Source organism: Dreissena polymorpha, chromosome 1 (genome assembly GCF_020536995.1).
Source record: "Dreissena polymorpha isolate Duluth1 chromosome 1, UMN_Dpol_1.0, whole genome shotgun sequence".
In the NCBI taxonomy this organism is placed as follows: domain Eukaryota; kingdom Metazoa; phylum Mollusca; class Bivalvia; order Myida; family Dreissenidae; genus Dreissena; species Dreissena polymorpha.
Genome location: NC_068355.1, coordinates 198,423,464 through 198,442,256, shown reverse-complemented (window position 1 = coordinate 198,442,256; position 18,793 = coordinate 198,423,464). Strand labels below are relative to the sequence as shown.

At 37.0% G+C, this 18,793-nt stretch overlaps 1 protein-coding gene across 1 annotated transcript; it reads left to right on the top strand.

The window, feature by feature from the left end:
- The first annotated feature begins 14,090 nt into the window (after positions 1–14,090).
- LOC127865731 (bone morphogenetic protein 5-like) lies at positions 14,091–18,221 on the top strand. The gene is given in 7 exon segments (XM_052405667.1): positions 14,091–14,193; positions 15,557–15,697; positions 16,944–17,017; positions 17,585–17,638; positions 17,640–17,721; positions 18,045–18,133; positions 18,135–18,221. Coding segments are annotated over 7 exon segments (630 nt in total).
- Positions 18,222–18,793: the final 572 nt, after the last annotated feature.

Sequence of the window (18,793 nt, the reverse complement as noted above, 5' to 3'; positions counted from 1 at the left end):
GTCAGAGTGAACTGTTCAAACAGTCAGAGTGAAATGTTCAAACAGTCGGAGTGAAATGTTCGAACAGTCAGAGTGAAATGTTAAAACAGTCATGGTGAAATGTTCAAACAATCAGTGTGAAATGTTCAAAATATCATGGTGAAATATTCAAACAGTCAGTGTGAAATGTTCAAACAGTCAGAGTGAAATGTTCAAACAGTAATGGTGAAATATTCAAACAGTCAGAGTGAAAGGTTCAAACGGCCAGAGTGAAATGTTCAAACAGTCATGGTGAAATGTTCAAACAGTCAGTGAGGAATGTTCAAACAGTCATGGTGAAATGTTCAAACAGTCAGAGTGAAATGTTCAACCAGTCCGAGTGAAATTTTCAAACAGTCAGAGTAAAATGTTCAAACAGTTCTAATGAAATGTTCAAACTGTCAGAGTGAAATGTTCAAACAGTCAGAGTGAAATTGTCAAACAGTCAGAGAGAAATGTTCAAACAGTCAGAGAGAAATTTTTAAACAGTCAGGGTGAAAGGTTCAAACAGTAAGTGTGAAATGTTCAAACAGTCAGGGTGAAAGGTTCAGACAGTCAGCGTGAAATGTTCAAATAGTCAGTGTGAAATGTTCAAACAGTCAGAGTGAAATGTTCAAACATTCAGTGTGAAATGTTCAAACAGTCAGAGTGAAATGTTCAAACATTCAGAATAAAAGGTTAAAACAGTCAGAGTGAAATGTTCAAACAGACAGTGTGAAATGTTCAAACAGTCAGAGTGTAATGTTCGAACAGTCAGAGTGAAATGTTCAAACATTCAGAGTGAAATGTTCAAACAGTCAAAGTGAAATGTTCAAACATTCAGTGTGAAATGTTCAAACAGTCCATGTGAAATGTTCAAACATTCAGTGTGAAATTTTAAAACAGTTTGTGTGAAATGTTCAAACAGTCATAGTGAAAGTTTCAAACAGTTAGAGTGAAATGTTCAATAAGTAAGTGTCAAAGGTTCAAACAGTTAGAGTGAAATGTTCAAACAGTCAGTGTGAAATGTTCAAACAGATAGAGTGAAATGTGACTTGACCATGTACGTATACACAAACAAATAGCTGAATAAATTCTCACATATATGTGACGACATACACAAACAAGAGCTCTTAACCAGACCATAGACAACGAAATACACGAACAATGGTCACATACGCATACCATTAACAACGATACAACACGAACAAATGTTACGTACCTACGATCATAACGAGCTACAAAGTAATCTAACAAGGTCGAGAACTCTTGACCACACGGCAATATGAAGTGAACTAACATTACGCAAGATATTTAAAAAAAACTAACAAATCCACGAACAATACGCTTTACCATAAGGACCCTGGGATATTGCAAAATACACGAAAACGGCACCTTACCCAGCAACATTAGCATCAAAAACACACACAAAGGTCAATCATGCTGAAAAAATCTACGAAATACACGAACAAGGGCCATTTAAAAAACAGCATCTACGAAATAAACAAACAAGGGCCACTTACCAAGGAACCATCATCTTCAAAATACCCGGACAAGGGTCACTTACAAGAGGATATCATCTACAAAATACAAAACACGGGCCACTTACCAAGGAATATCATCTACGAAATACACGAACACGGGCCACTTACCTATGAATATCATTAGCAAAATACACGAACAACGGCCACTTACCAAGGAATATCATCAACGAAATACACGAATACGTTGCCACTTATTAAGGAATATCATCAACAAAATAGACGAACACGGGCCACTTACCAAGGAGTATCATCAACGAAATACACGAATACGGGTCACTTACCAAGGAATATCATCAACGAAATATAGAAACGATGACCTCTTACCAACGGATATCATCAACAAAAAACACGAACAATGGTCACTTACCAAGGAATATCATCTACGAAATACACGAACAAGAGCTACTTACCAAGGAACATCATCTACAAAATACATGACCAAGGGCAACTTGCAAAGGATTATAATCTAAACATACACGAACGATGGTCACTTACCAAAGAACATAATCTACGAAATACACGAGCAAAGGTCATTTACCAGAGCACATCATCTACGAAATACATAAACAAGGGCCACTTACAAGGGGACATCATCTACAAACTACACGAACAATGGCCATTTACCATAATGTACGAAATACACGAATAAAGGTCATTTACAAGAGCACATCATCTACGAAATACACGAACAATGGCCACTGACATGGGAACATCATCTACGAAATACACAGACAAGGGTCACTTACCAAAGAACATCATCAACGAAATGCACGGACATTGTCCTATACCAGGGCTTATAATGTACGAAATGCACGAAGAAATGCCACTTACCCGCGGCCATTATCGTACATTACGGGGAAGGTATAATTTTCCCATTCTTTGAACGTCGCGAAGCTTAGCCGGTCCTTGTTTCCTGTAAAAAATGTCAAAATGAAACTAAGTTTAAGACATACTTGTGCTGAAAAAAGATGACGTTAAAGCTATTCGCACACATTACATTTCCTTAACACTGAGCTATAACACGTTGTGGGCCATCCATTAGCAAAATATTATATGCGATATATTTGAGTAGATTCAGAAATATAGTAAAGACATAATTCTGATTGTATTTTCATTCGTCACACTTAATGGATTTGCACTATGCGGCTTGAAAAAGAACCAATTTGCTCAAGTCTAAAACCAGTAAATAGAGGAAATTTGTCGGATTGGGTAGATATCGATCTTCAGGAGTGATCTATGATAAAGAATGAATTAAAATCGACATTCCACCAAATACAAAAAATTTTCTTTTAATTGTATGCTTACAAATGATTATTTTGTATTTTTGCCATTCCGGACAATATAATTTCCCGTTGGGCGACTTATTTATTTTAAAAGGAAGCTAATCCGTATTGTTTTTTAAAAATCAATGCAGATTAGTCCCCCTTGGTTGGTAAAATTGCATTTAATTGGGGGTCACAATGGGGAACAAAAGGTATATAGATATATTTTCGGTAAAACGATGAAAATTATCTATAATTTTCACTGTTATATTTTTCACTGTTTGAAACAGTGAAAAATCAGTTTTAATTTACTGATATTTCTAAATAACCATCGGAAAGCATAAAAAAATAACTTAATAATTGCAGAGATAAATGTATTTATAGACATTATCGAATACATATAACTGCCTGTGCAATGAAAAGAAAGAAGGCATTTACAAGTGTGAAATGTTGTCAATAAATCCACACTAAGTCTTTTTTAATTTTGTAGATCCATCTTAAATTACAGTTTTAATATAGTTTATAATCAAACTAAATACATGTATGGAAAAGGAGAATACAAATGTCTACAGTGTCGTACGTCACACACTTCTGTTGATATAATTATACGTGAACTCAAATGCTTAATGTCGTGAATAAGTTGGGTTCTGTGGTTTAACATGTCTTTTTAATTTAATGTAAATTGACACAAACGATCCTGCCAAGCAATCGAACGATGTAGATACTAACGTCCTAAAAGGCCTGAATAAGTTGTGTAATTTGGTTTGACACGTTTCGTAAATTGCATATAAATTTACAGAAATGATCCTGTCTAGAAAACGAACGATGCAGAAACTAATGCCCTAAAAGGTCACCTACCGGACAGAAAGTCGAAGGAATGAGAGCCAATCATATCAAAGAGCATCTTGCTTTTGTTGTACGGGTCCTCTACGCGCACCTTGTCGCAAAGGTCGTCGTTCGTTTCCCAGTATGCCTTGCGGAACTTGCTGAAGAGAAAATAAGGCTACCGTGAAACCACGTAATGCTAATAGAAAAAAGTGTAACCACTTCGTACACATTGCTAAAACATACAGGCAAATTGGTGTACTGGCTCCTTATGGAGGAAGGAATACGCCTTACGATTGTTAGGTGAACATACCAAAAGGTATTATGGCTTGTGACATGAAATGCCATAGGTCCACACGAAGGTTTGAGTACCGTTAATACCTGTTCTTATAGTCCTCGAGGCAGACTTTTAATTATTTGAAAGCAAGATATAGATTAGAGATTGAATAGAAATGTAATGGTATTACCATTTTTAAATGTATATAAACCGTGAATATTAAATCCTCTTTGAGCCAGTGTTTGAACAAAACTGTTTCAGTCAGTTTATTAAGCAATATGAAAGATAATTGCAGTATGATTTGTATGTAATTTCTGTTACATCTGTGGTGAAACCCAGGGAAATATTGCCTGTATGTCCACTAAAAGGGACCTTTTCATAGATTTTGAAGCTAAACATTAAAAACTTCATATGGATACATGTAAACATTGAATCTACAAAGCTCGAGTAAAAACAATACTAAAATTAACGAAATAAAAAAGTAACCCTCAACTGGACTCGAACCCCTGACCCCTATAGTAAAAGTCTTATGTTTAAAACCACTCAGCCATCCGTGCTCCTATAATGAGGGATGTAGTTTTCACTTTATAAAAGCAATCCTCGTAGTGTCACAAAATATAACGACAACATCAGCACTCTCCAAATTATTTAATCGTTTCGAATTTTCGCTTTATAATTTTCAGGTTTTTTAATCGTCAAAAGATGCATATAATGGATATTTTAGAGCATGGTAAATGTTAAGAATTACAGTTTGCTCACAAGTATCATAACTACAACGAAAATTTAGAATCTGAAACAAAAGTGTTTAATTACTAGTATGTCAAATTAACAAAACGTGAAAAGGTCCCTTTAAGAGAGGTAAACATGCTTCCCAGTTTAACGGACCACTGCATTAAACCATTGACATTATAATGGATTACGGTGAATAGATACAAATCAAGCTCAATACTAATATCCATTTAAAAACACTTGGCGAGTGTTGGCCGATTTGGAAAAGAACCGATACCGCTCCAACTGAGAAAAATTCGCGCGAAAAGCTCTCAAATTGGGAAAATTTACGGCGTGAAATCTTAAGATTGGGAATAATTCAACTTTCCATTGGTTTGTACTTACTGGCACTAAAACAGCGTATTATTCTTGCAGTTGTCTTTTTTTGTAAGAACGTTCAGTTTCAGTGCTAATTTTATTTACTCACTTGCAGACAATGCGCATAAGGAACGATATTGTCTCATCTTTCCTTCCTGTTTAGAATGTTCGGTCGGCCGTTGCAAACTATGTAATGTTTCATCATTTAGAAATTGCCCTTTACGGGTACTTTTAAGGAGGGAAAAAGGTCGATGACATACCTATATGCCCGTCGCAAAGGTTAATACACGATTTTGGGGTTGCTATGTTACACAAAGGAAGGAAACTCATCACGGAGCCCTCGATGACGTCAGGTTGTCCGTAGAACGCATGCGCACTGTTGCATTAGTTTTCGCTCTGGCCGAAGAAACACAGGTTGCCCGCTGAAATGGGATGCGGACGTATGTGTAACTATACATTTTCAAAAATAATAGTGTACACAAATCTGTGAATATCTGAAGCTCATTTCTCGTTATTTTGTTCTCACTCTCGACGATTATAATAGCATTCATAAATTGGACTCATATGTGAATAATAGAATAGCATTTATTTTTTTTCCCTTCAAACTTATATGAACCGCGCTCTGTGAAAATGGGACTTGATGCTAAATGCAATTGTATTTTGCGTTAAGCGTCATCCAACATTAACTTGTGCAGACCGCGCAGGATAATTGGTGAAGATACTTTCCGCCTTAACAGGAGTGTCGCAAAGTAGATAAATCTTTTAAACAAAACAATATCATACAAGCGGAGAGTGTCGTTCCTAATAAGCATGTGCGGACTGCATATGCTACTCTGGGATAAAACTTCTCGCATAAGCATATGCATTAAATCCCGTTTTCCCAGAGCGAGGCTTATGTGTATATATGCAGTCTAGAATTCCGTAATTCATCATACTGTTGACAAACATATGTCCAAGGATATGTGAGTATCATGCATTACAACAATTCTGACTTTTTTAACAATAAAAATGTTACAAAAATAAGCATAGAACTAATCAAAAACATATTTTGGATTGCATGAATAATTGTATTTAATAAGAAAAAAATGGCGCTCTGTTCCTTTTCTTTCATATCGTGTTTTGTTTACAATGTTTAGCATTCGATACAAACGTTTAACAGGAGCAATATGATCATATTGGTCAAGTAGAAACGAATAACGGCCCGCTCGATGCCAACTTGTTACCATCTAAAGCAACAATGCGTTATATAACGACATAACAAACCACATGCTATATGATCGGTTAAAGTCTTGTTAAGATTGTAAATGACTAAAATTAGTTTTAATCGCCGTTTGGACTACACATGACATACACATATGCAGTAAGATACCACGCCAAGTTAAATTCCAGAACATAGTCCTATTTCCACTTGGTTGAATGTTTTTATCTTTTGTAAAACAAGCAAATATACTAAGCATTATAACCTTATAGAACAAGAAAAACTCAAGAAAGTTTATTATAATTTTAGTTCCGCGACATGTCAAATACAAGTTTCTTTTACGAGACCACAATTTCCAAAATCCAAGATTGTGGGCGTTGAAAAAGAGAATAATTTATATCCGAGACATATCATTTTTTCCAAGTGTTGTTATTATAACGAAAACCCTCTTAACCAGATCCTTTCTAAACCGTATAAATTTCCCGATGCCGTTTAAATTCACTTTATATTAATGTGAAAACATGATTATCCGCTTACCTCATGAACTTGATTACCCCTTACTTCATGAACTTGATTACCGCCCTTACCTCATTAACTTGATTAATCCTTATTTCATGCACTTGAGTACCGCAAATACCTCTAGAACTTGATTTACCTCTTATCTCATAAATTTGGTTACCGCTTAATGTCATAAACTTGCTTATCGACTTTATCGTATAAACCTGTTACCACCCTTACCTCATAAACATGATTACCGCCCTTACCTCATAAACTTGAAAACTTTCATACCTCATAAACTTGATTTCCGCCCTTATATAATTAACTGATAACGCCCTTATCTAAAATATATTGTCTCGCACTAACCTAAAAAGTGTTAACCACCCTTACATGTACCTCATATCCGTTATTACGTCCTTACCTCAAACAACTTGTTGTTACAGGGTTTTATGTCCTTCCCCGTCTTCAGATGCGTAATTTGTATACTGAAACGGAAACGAGTCATGCTTTTATTGAACGTACAAATTCCCTTGTTATTATTGTGTAATGTTGTCAATCAAAACATATGATAATCATGTCTTACAAAGAATTATTCCTTATGTGATGGTAAGTGTATTTTCGGTGTGTTCTTCCTTAACTTGATTACCTCGTTACAGCATACACCGCAGTTAACTTCTAAACGTTTTTATCTCCTTACCACATAATTTGTATGACCCATTTACCTCACAAAACTTGAATTACCCTTGCCTAATAAATCCGATGACCCCATGAATAATTTACTCGCTTTTCATCACCTCATAAAGTTTAGAAAACCCATACATCATAAATTTGATTACTCTTTCACACGAAAACTTAATTACCGTCATTACCTTACAAATGTGCTAAATCCTTTACCTCATAAACGTGATTACCAAATTACCGCTTTTAACTTGATTTCATACCGTAACTTATAACCTTGAGTGGCCCCTTACCTTATAAACTTGATTTCGCCCTTATCGCATAAACTTTATCACCAGCCTCATCACATACACCTTATTATCCCCTCACCTAAAAAACTTGATAACCGAAATAACTGATTAAACATTTTTACCGCCCTTATCTCTATGTGTGTGTATTTCGAAATTTATGTTGCCGCATTATATGTGGATCCGGAATGTGTACCACTTCTCCTACCTAATTAACTTACTTACCTCAAGAGAAGATGGGGATAATGTTGAACTATATGTTGCCGCATTATATGTGGATCCGGAATGTGTACCACTTCTCCTACCTAATTAACTTACTTACCTCAAGAGAAGATGGGGATAATGTTGAACTATATGTTGCCGCATTGTATGTGGATCCGGAATGTGTACCACTTCTCCTACCTAATTAACTTACTGGCCTCAGGGGAAGATGGGATAATGTTGAACTATATGTTGCCGCATTATATGTGGATCCGGAAATATGGATCCGGAATGTGTACCACTTCTCCTACCTAATTAACTTACTGACCTCATGGGAAGATGGGGACAATGTTGAATTATAGCTGTAGTAACCAGATATTTAAATCATACTCACATATTTTTATTCCGGTTTGGACTTGTCTTTTGGATTCGAGAAGCCGTAGTGCCCTGAGGAAACTCCCCATGCCCAGAAGGGTGACCACCGACCAAACTCTCATGCTTCCGGGAACGGGTACTGAAACCGGTTCGTCATGTGAGAAGAGCGCGAACCAAAAACTGCGCTTACCGGACAGACGAAACAATTTTTCCAGCCCCCAGTAAGGATCGAACTCACGAACCCTGATTTACAACACCGGTGTCCTAACCACTGAGCTATTGAGGCAGATAGCATACACACGTGCTTACCCCTTTACCATATGACCTTGATAGTCACCCATACCAAATAAACTTCAGTACCCTTACTTTAGAAATCGCATTAACACCTATCCTTATACACTAGATTACCACAACCATCTGATGAATGTGATTAACCTATTACTTCATAACCCTGATTGACTCCTTTACTCATACACATCATAAACGCATTACTTCATGAACCTTACTACTGCCTTAACTCATACATTTGATTACCACCTACTTCAAACACTTGTTAACCGTCCTTACCACAAACACTTGTTGACCGCACTTACCTCATAAACTTGTGTACTTCTGTTACCCCATTAACTCAATAATCTCATTCACTTTAAAACCACTCTAAATTATATAACTTGATTACCACACTGCCGCATTAACGTGATTAACTCCAATATATCATATATTTTGTCATCCAATTACCTCATAAACTGGATAACCGTCTTGTGGCATACCATTGAAGAACATCTTACGTCAAAAACCTGATTAACGCCTTTACCTCATAAAGGCGATAATCGTCCTTACCTCATAAACTTGTGTACCCACTTATAAAGCATAAACTTTGATAAACTCCCTTACCTCATACATTTCAAAACCACTCTTACTTCTATAACTAGATTAAAACCCTTTCATCACAGATTATCAGCCTTAGCATATGCAGTTTTAATTAAAACATTTTGTATACTTAGTTTCTTATTTTAATGTTAACATTTACTATTTACAGGTTATATTCACACTGTTAAGCTGCTGTTGCGTTATGAAAATTAACCAACACAGTTTCGACATATGTAACACGTATTTTGTCTTTAACATTAAGTTGAACCATACTTATCAAAGCTTAACGCTATCAAAAACGTGAAAAAAAAGTATCGCAATCTTCACATGTTTGAAATTTGATATCGCATTATTCACACGTAGCAGACCAATTCTTCACAGTTTTCGGTATTGGTTGAGATTGCATTCAACTTGCGATGTGTAATTTGATCATACTGTCATATGTTCAATAATTAAAATTGCAAACTTAGTATCTTTGTAAATCATCATCTCAACACTTGAACATGAGACCCGTTTCTTTTTTCTGTTACTCTGAAACATGTAGGGTGTAAAATTTATTGTTTGTTAAAACAAGGGTGTGTGAAATCGTGGTGTGTTAAAACAAGAGGTGTGTAAACCATATGGTTTGTGAAAAATATGATGTTTGTCTAATCCGGTGTGTGAAAAATATAGATTGTGAAAAAAGATGGTATGAGTAAACTATAGTGTATTTAAATATAGTGTTTGACCACTATGTTGTGCGAAAAATATGGTTTATGACTTCCATGACCCTATACAGACTCTACCGGTTTCCGTTACAGGCATATTCTGGAGGTGTTACATGAGGGCGTCCAAGTTAGGATCATCAGAGTCATAGAGCGAGAAGCGGCGGATGTTCCTATGCATCAACTTCCGATTCGGCAGCGCAGGGTATGGCTGCTTCGTGTGAGAATAATTTCTTGTATTTAGTTTTAACTGATTCATTTAAGATTGGTTGTGTTTCGAAGTTGTCGCGCCTGAGTCTCTATTATTTGATTACCCGGAAACTGTCCCAGCTCTCCAAGTTAGTTGACGAAAGCCATGCACAAACTTATCGTTGTTCAAGGTCAGAATAATAAAACTAACCGAAGTGCAATTACTGGAAAATCAATTGATATTTTCATACCAAATAAATAACAATTATTAAACAAGAGGGCCATGATGGCCCTGAATCGCTCACCTGACTCATTAAGATCAGATGAAAACTATGACCTCTATTGTCTACACAATGTTTTTCTATGATTTGACCTAGTGACCTAGTTCCTGACTCTAGATGACCCAAATACAATCCCAATCCAGATTTCATCAAGATAAACATTCTGTCCACAGTTCATAAATATTGGATGAAAACTGTGACCTCTATTGTCAACACAATGTTTTTCTATTTATTTGACCTAGATTTTTACCCCAGATGACCCAAATACAATCCCACCCAGATTTCATCAAGAATTCTGACCAAATTTCATAAAGGTTGGATGAAAACTGTGATCTCTAATGTCTACACAAGGTTTTTCTATTATTTGACCTAGTGACCTAGTTTTTGACCCCAGATGACCCAAATAAAATCCCAACCCAGATTTCATCAAGATAAACATTCTGACCAAATTTCATAAAGATTGGATGAAAACTGTGACCTCTATTGTCTACAGAAGGTTGTTCTATTATTTGACCTAGTGACCTTGTTTTTGACCCCAGATGACCCAAATACAATCCCAAACCGGATTTCATCAAGATAAACATTTTGACCAAATTTCATCAAGATTGGATGCAAACTGTGACCTCTACTGTCTACACAAACAAATTGTTGACGGACGGACGCACGGACACACGCAGGCACGCACAACGGACGCCGGACATCACACGATCACATAAGCTCACCGTGTCACTTCATGACAGGTGACCTAAAAATATGTGTCGGAGATAAACATGAACAGTTGTGGTTAAAATCCCATAGAAACAAGGGCTGTTTGTAAAACATGCATGCCCCCCTATATGGGCTATAAGTTGTAGTAGCAGCCATTGTGTGAATACGTTTTTTGTCACTGTGAATGGTGGTGGTGGTGGTGGTGTAGTAGTAGTAGTAGTAGTAGTAGTAGTAGTAGTAGTAGTAGTAGTAGTAGTAGTAGTAGTAGTAGTAGTAGTAGTAGTAGTAGTAGTAATAGTAGTTGTAGTAGTAGTAGTAGTAGTAGTAGTAGAAGTAGTAGTAGTAGTAGTAGTAGTAGAAGTAGTAGTAGAAGTAGTAGTAGTAGTAGTAGTAGTAGTAGTAGTAGTAGTAGTAGTGGTAGTAGTAGTAGTAGTAGTAGTAGTAGTGGTAAAAGTAGTAGTAGTAGTGGCAGTAGTAGTAGTAGAAGTAGTAATAGTAGACGTGGTGGTGGTGGTGGTGGTGGTGGTGGTGGTGGTGGTGGTGGTGGTAGTAGTACTTGTAGTAGTAGTACTAGTAGTAGTAGTAGTAGTAGTAGTAGTAGTAGTAGTAGTAGTAGTAGTAGTAGTAGTAGTAGTAGTAGTAGTAGTAGTGGTAGTAGTAGTAGAAGTAGTAGTAGTAGTAGTAGTAGTAGAAGTAGTAGTAGTAGTAGTAGTAGTAGTAGTAGTAGTAGTAGTAGTAGTAGTAGTAGTAGTAGTAGTAGTAGTAGTAGTAGCAGTAGCAGTAGCAGTAGCAGTAGCAGCATTACAAGACCAATACTTAAGAATGATCAAATGGGAAAAGGTAACATAGCACCAGCAGTAAATATGGGGCTCATTTACAGGTCAGATTTGGAATCTCTGCTGTAAAATGAGATTTTGAATGAATTAAAGGGAGGCAAATCTGTAATAAAAAGAACATGCATAAACCGTAGTTGTTTCCCTTGTTTGAACCATGCTAAATCCTTACAAGTTTGGAAAGCATTGGATGAAAAATTTGGACTTTATTGCATAAACACCATTTTCTCAATTCAAGGGGAGGTAATTCTGTACTTCATGGACCAATAATGCTCATTTTTTGTAGGGTTCGTGTCCTCATTGATATAAAGACACTGTGCAAATTTGGAAAGGATCGGACAAAAAATGTGGAAGATTTTTGAAAGTTTTCACAAAATAGGCAAAAACGAATAAACATGCAAAGTTCAACGAGCTCCTGCGGCCATGTTTTTTGACGAATCAAATTTCTTTGAACAACTTTTTCAGGGGAGCCCTCAAAGGTCATCCCTTTGAAATTTTTTGAAAATCTGATGAGTGGTTTCTGACAAGAAGATTTTTTAAGGTTTTTACCATATATGGTCATGGCGGCCATCTTGGTTATGTGATCAAATTTTTTTTAACAATTCTTTTGTCCCATGACCTAGGGATGCTCCACATGAAATTTAGTTGAAATTGGCTCAATGGTTTAGTAGAAGAAGATGTTTACAAATTGTTAACGGACGGACGGACGGACGCCGGACGCTGAGTGATCACAATAGCTCACCTCGAGCTATCGCTCAGGTGAGCTAAAAAAACATTATTGCGATATCGGTTTAAATTCCATCTATGGTGGCGACATTGTTATAGTAAGTAAGTCTGCAAACTAAAATATATGTAAGTTTTTAAGTCCCCATACTATATTTCATAAGGAAAATACTGTATTATGCTGTCGGATCCTTCCAAAGTCGGTGTCGACTTCCGGGAAACGGAGCGTCATATCCGCCATCGTCAACATTCCGGAAGAAGCTCGGAAAGTAACGTCGAGCTAATCGCTTTCATCTTTTGTATCATCGCGTCAATACTTTGTTCACTCAAGTAAACTCGATCGTCTCGTCCATTATCGACGCCGGGAGCGGCATCAGCATCCTTAAGACGCTTCGAAGTTTCTACGTCGTCGGAACGTTCCCCTCATTTCGCGCTACCGACCTCCTTAACATCATTGAACCGAATATATAGCATTCTCTTGAATTTGCTTGTTTTAGGTTACCCAGCTATAACAGGAACTGTTTCAATATGTAAACCGGCCGCTGTGAAATAACTTAAATGAGTCGTTCTCTGGGAAAACCCGGTTTAATTCATGTGCGTAAAGAGTAGTCCAGTATTTGTCTGTACAGTCTGATTTGTTCGTTTAAATTTAGCATATTCTAATCGAAAATCGATTTTAGTCGTAAGTGTTGTATCAGATTAGCACGTGCGAACTGCGAAGGCTACGCTGGTACGACCCTTTATACATATTCATTCAGGAACCTTTTCAAAGAACGAGGCACATATCTTTTCAGCAAGCAAGATCCCCCACTTGCGTCACTACAAGGACATCACTTTCTACTTCGAAGCGGCGTACGTCGCCATGTTTGAGTTCGTCACTGGGGCGAGTTCCGGATTTATAAGGGGGTTCGAACGTCCCGACATACCAACTGTAGGATTGAGATATTTCGAATAGCTTAGGAACTCGATCTAGAATATGTAAACTGTTTGTTAACTTGTTGTTTTTTTTTCATATTCAATAATAAAAACTGTTGAAATACTGGCGTTTTCGGGAAATCACGAATCCGTTATACATTGATATATTCTGATATTCTGATAAGACCTCGTTTCAAATTTATAATGGGTTGTATCCGGTTAAGTACTTAAAATGGAAGTGTTTAACGCGCAAATGCTCGAGAACGCATTGAGATATCGTAATGAAACTTCGCATGTAGATACCAAGTGAGTCTCTTTCTGGGAAATCTTGACTTAATCATTGTGCGTTAAGTGGAAATAGTTCGTTTAAAGGCAGTCTCTTTTTAGCGAAAACCAAAAAAGTGTCGTCCTATTTTACGACATTTTACACAAATGCAATAAACCAATTTTCCCAGAACGAGGCTCATATATCTATACATGGGAGCGACACCAATATATAGATCATTATTACTGCATACAAAGACATATACTTTCCTTTCAACTACTCTGCATTGTTATAAGTTGTTTTTGTTTTACATTCAAAAGACAAGATTCTAGAACCGATAGTGAATCTGTCGGGACTTCAAGGGTTGCGTAAACATGAACGTGACTCGGGCTCTCTCGCTGTGTCCCACATCCCCCTCCACCAACCTGGGGCTCTATATTAAGGTCACGGCACTAGGGGGTGGAAATTCGTTTGAGTGTACTTTAATCTATTTACTAAAGCTCGATTGCATAAAAAGACTAGTTGAAAACATCACGAGTCCGCTTCGTGGCTAGAACCGGAACTTCACGTCTTAAAGGATCCTTTTCACGTTTTCGTAAATTGACAAAATAAAAAAAAATGTTTCAAATTCGCAAATATTCATGTAGTTATGATATTTGTGAGGAAACAGTAATACTGAACATTTACCATGTTCTAAAATGTCCATAATAGGCAACTTTTAACGATTTAAACACCTGAAAATTATAAAGCGCTGCAACGCGAAACGATTGAATAATTTGGAGAGTTCTGTTGTTGTCGTTATATTTTGTTATGCTACGAGTATTGTTCATATAAAGTATGGAATACAGCGTTTATATGAGTACGGGTGGTCGAGTGGTCAAACCGATATACTTTTACTCCAGGGGTCAGTGGTTCGAGCCCAGTTGAGGGTTACTTTTTTCTTTCTTTAAGTTTATTCTTTTTTTCTTCTGGAGCTTTTTAGATCCAATGTTTATATTTATCAATATAAAGCATTTAAAGGGACAGTCAACCACGAATGACGAAAAAAGAAAAGTTCTAAAATACCGTATTTTTTACAATTATTAGTTTATATTGATTAAAATATCCCGACTGGTATATTACATTACTTGAAAAAAGTTGTTAAGTTTTCATATTTTCATATATTCGGTAATACAATTCTACTCGGTATGTGTACCAGGTAACTACCAGTTAACTATAAATAACGCGAGTAGATTGATCATTATCGTCACGTGGTGAACCCAGGAATGAAAATTGTGCATGCGTTGTGAATTGTATATATTTTATATATAAAATGATCAATCTACTTGCGTTATTTATAGTGTGTATATCGTTTTGTCACCTATTTTTGCGAATTCACATCGCGAAATTTTATTACGGAATATACTGAAAATATAAACTATTTTTAAGTCATGTAATATACCAGTCGTGATACTTTAATCAATATAAACTAATAATTGTTAAAAATACGGCATTTTATATCTTTTCTTTATCGTCATTCGTGGTTGACGGTCCCTTTAATGACAAAGTTCAACACATGGCCAACATCTGTGAAAAGGCTCCTTTAAGAGGAGATCGTGATAACTCTCCCAGATTTTCATTATTTTTGGCTTCTGAACTGTTTTTACGTCGCAATCGTTTGTCGAAAGGCGAAAACAATTGTGTTTGCAGTCAGTTCGGAACTCGAACCCTTGACCATCAATATTAGGGCGAGTGCTCTCCCCACTTAGCTTACTTGTACGCAACACATTTAAGCGAACAAATTTTACAAATTTCAAAGGTAAAGTTGACATAGTCTTGTCGTGTCAGAGTTCGTGTTCAGACCAACAAGCGTTCCTCATTGTTTTTTTTTTCACAATGGCGCGTGAGGTTAAAGTTCGCGTCCGGCGGTCGGCATATACTCAGGGCAACGAAACACCTAACGAGTCCGAGAACTATTATTACAAGGGCGGGGACAGGTACTGTAAGTGTTAAGTTGTTTTCATAACTTGGTTTCATGTTATTTTTAACCATACTTAATTTAGCACGATTGCGTCAAACGGGTAAGGCATATTGAAACGCTATTAAGTCTGTTTCCTTGGAAGAACCAACGCTTGGTATCTTTGGGGGATATCAAAAGAACGCTCCCTCATTTAGGATCGAACCCATGACACCTTTCGGTAGCTAGGCGGACACTATATCCACTACACCATGGCTACTGGCGGTCCATAGTCACAAACTTTTTGTATCACCAAAGATAAAAAAAATAAAAATAAAGGTGGAGAAAAACTTTAGAAAAAATACAGTTGCTATTCTTATCATTCTAACTTCAATGTACTCCTTCAAACTCTCCTCTATTTAATCTGCTTCTCTTAATTTTCTTCTTATTAAATTGTCATGTGAAAACATTTAATTTCGTTTAGATTGAATTATGAAGAATTATGATGGTTCTTCAGCCATGGTAAAATGTTCTGTTGTATGTTTTCACACTTCAATCACTTAAGCACGCAGTAACCAGTGCACATCCAAGTGCAGCGGCATGTTGTTACGTGGGTGTATTGATGTAGGTACAGTTCGTCTCATGCAAATATTCGGATGTTGTATTGCCGCGGAATTTCGAAATGTTAACACTCGCCTGCCTAATTGCTAATGGAGCCAATTGCGCATCTGGTTTCAATATGATATCGCAGTATCATCAGGGGTGATAATCCATTATTATGAGCCTCGTTCTGGGAAAAATGGATCTTATGCATGTGGTGAAAGTGTCGTCCCAGATTAAGCTATCCAGTCCGCACAGGCTAATCGGGGACGACACGTTCCTTCTACACAGAATTGTCGTTAAGAAGAACTTTATTTGAACGAAACATTCCTTCAAAGCGGAAGGTGTCGTCCCTGATAAGACTTTGCGTACTGCACAGCCTTCTAGGACGACACTTTACGCTCACGCATTAAGCTCCGTTTTCCCAGAGCGAGGATCAAATATATGTATACCATCAGATCTTGACATAGTCAAAGAGAATATCGCCCCATTGGTGCAAAAAAAGTAACATGTGCCTTCTAATTTTAATGTAAAATTGTACCTTTATGTACCAATTGGGCGATAGGGAGTATTTTCTTTACAAACAGCAAAATAGTCGTGTCACAAGTTTTAACAACATCAGATGGCGACCCTTCATTGCATGCAATCCCTTTGAAGACACGCATTTGACTAACTGTGTGTTACGTTTCAGCGATGAAAAACTACCGGAAGAGCCCCTGCCAGCGCCATACTCTGTACGTAAGTTTCCGGAGCCTTAGATGGCAGGTGAGTTTATTGTTCAAAACAAGCAATGAAATGAATACAAAAAGTAGTCCTGTCATTAATTATAGCGATGTTTTAAGCAAATGAGTTACGGAATCTGGGAGGTGGGAGGATGATCTTAACGGAATATGTACAGCGATACCAGTACATACGACCATGCAGCGATACATGCGTCCATACAGTGATATTTCGTTATTGACCAACGTTCTTACGTTATTGGCCAATTATCTTCAGTAATTAACCAATGATCTTCCGTTATTGACCAATTAATTAACTTTAATGACCAGTTATCGTTTGTTATTGACCAATTATCATACGCTATTGACCAATGATCTTACGTTATTGACTAATAATCTTACTTTATTCACCAATGATCTGACGCGTTTGACCAATGATATAAGGTTATTAAAACTGATTATACTTTATTGGCCAATGATAATACGTTATTGACCAATTATTATATCGAATTTACCAATCATCATACGATATTGACCAATGACCATACGTTATTGATCAATGATATTACGTTATTGGCTGATAATTTAACGTTATTAAATTATGTCATTGTAGGAATGGATTATCGCCCCTGACGGCTACGCGGCGTTCTACTGTGGCGGCGAGTGCATCTTTCCCGCTTAGCTCCCAGATGAACGCGACTTATCACGCCATCGTCCAGACGCTTGTACATCTCACACGACCTTACCAGGTAATATACTGTAAACAGTTTATTTGTGTTTGGTGGCCGCCCCCCATCTCCTTTCCACCCTTACACTGAAACTGTAAGGCATTAAGCAACCCCATTGTCCCTGCATGCGTAAGTACGTCCAAAAATCACACTATAGAAAATGTGGTTCGCAAAAGCAAAGTGCGATAAAAATGTGTAATTTTAAATACTGTTTAGAATAGCTATTACACGGTTTACAAGTATAGTTCCGTTTATTTAAATAAATTGTATTCGTGGACATGCTTGTCGCATTTGTAGATACGTTAGTATGTTTTTAAACAAAAGTATCTATATCTCAATCATTGATTCCCAAGCCCTGTTGCGCCCCGAAGAAACTGGCATCGATCCAGGTTCTTCATTTCGATGAAAAATCGAACGTCGTGTTGAATAAGTACAAAAAACATGAAGGTGAAGGCTTGCGGGTGCCATTTGTTCGTGAGGGACGGTTATTCGCGATCAGAAAAAAAAGGACAAAAGCTTTGACTAATATCATATGGACTTTATTAGCGTGAAACTGTTCACGATGCACTAGCCTCGAGATTGAGAGGGACATTTATCCGCGGAACCTTCAACGGAACAGAGATTCCATTAGGAAATGGCGGAATTAAAATACGTCATTTTCAAACCCTCTTACGTTTAACATTCATTTTAACGGGGCTTAATGCATATGCGTACGTGTCGTCCCAGATTAGCCTGTGCAGTTCGCACAGGCTAATCAATGACGACACATTCCGCGTGTATGGTATTTAATTTTAAAGAAGGTATCTTGTACTCTTCTAAACGAAAACCCACTTCAGGCGGTAAGGGTCCTCCCTGATTGGCCTGTGCGGACTGCACCAGCTACCTTGGACGACACTTTACGCTGATGTATGAAGCCCATAAGCCCTGTTTTCCCAGATCGCGGCTCTAATAGATAACCTTACAATAGATTACCAAGTAGTGAGGACACTTAATAGAAAACTGCTTTACATACATTTGAAGTTGTCATTGTAATATTTTATTTTATCATATATTGAAACAAGTTTACTATGTATTAAACTAATCACACATTTCAT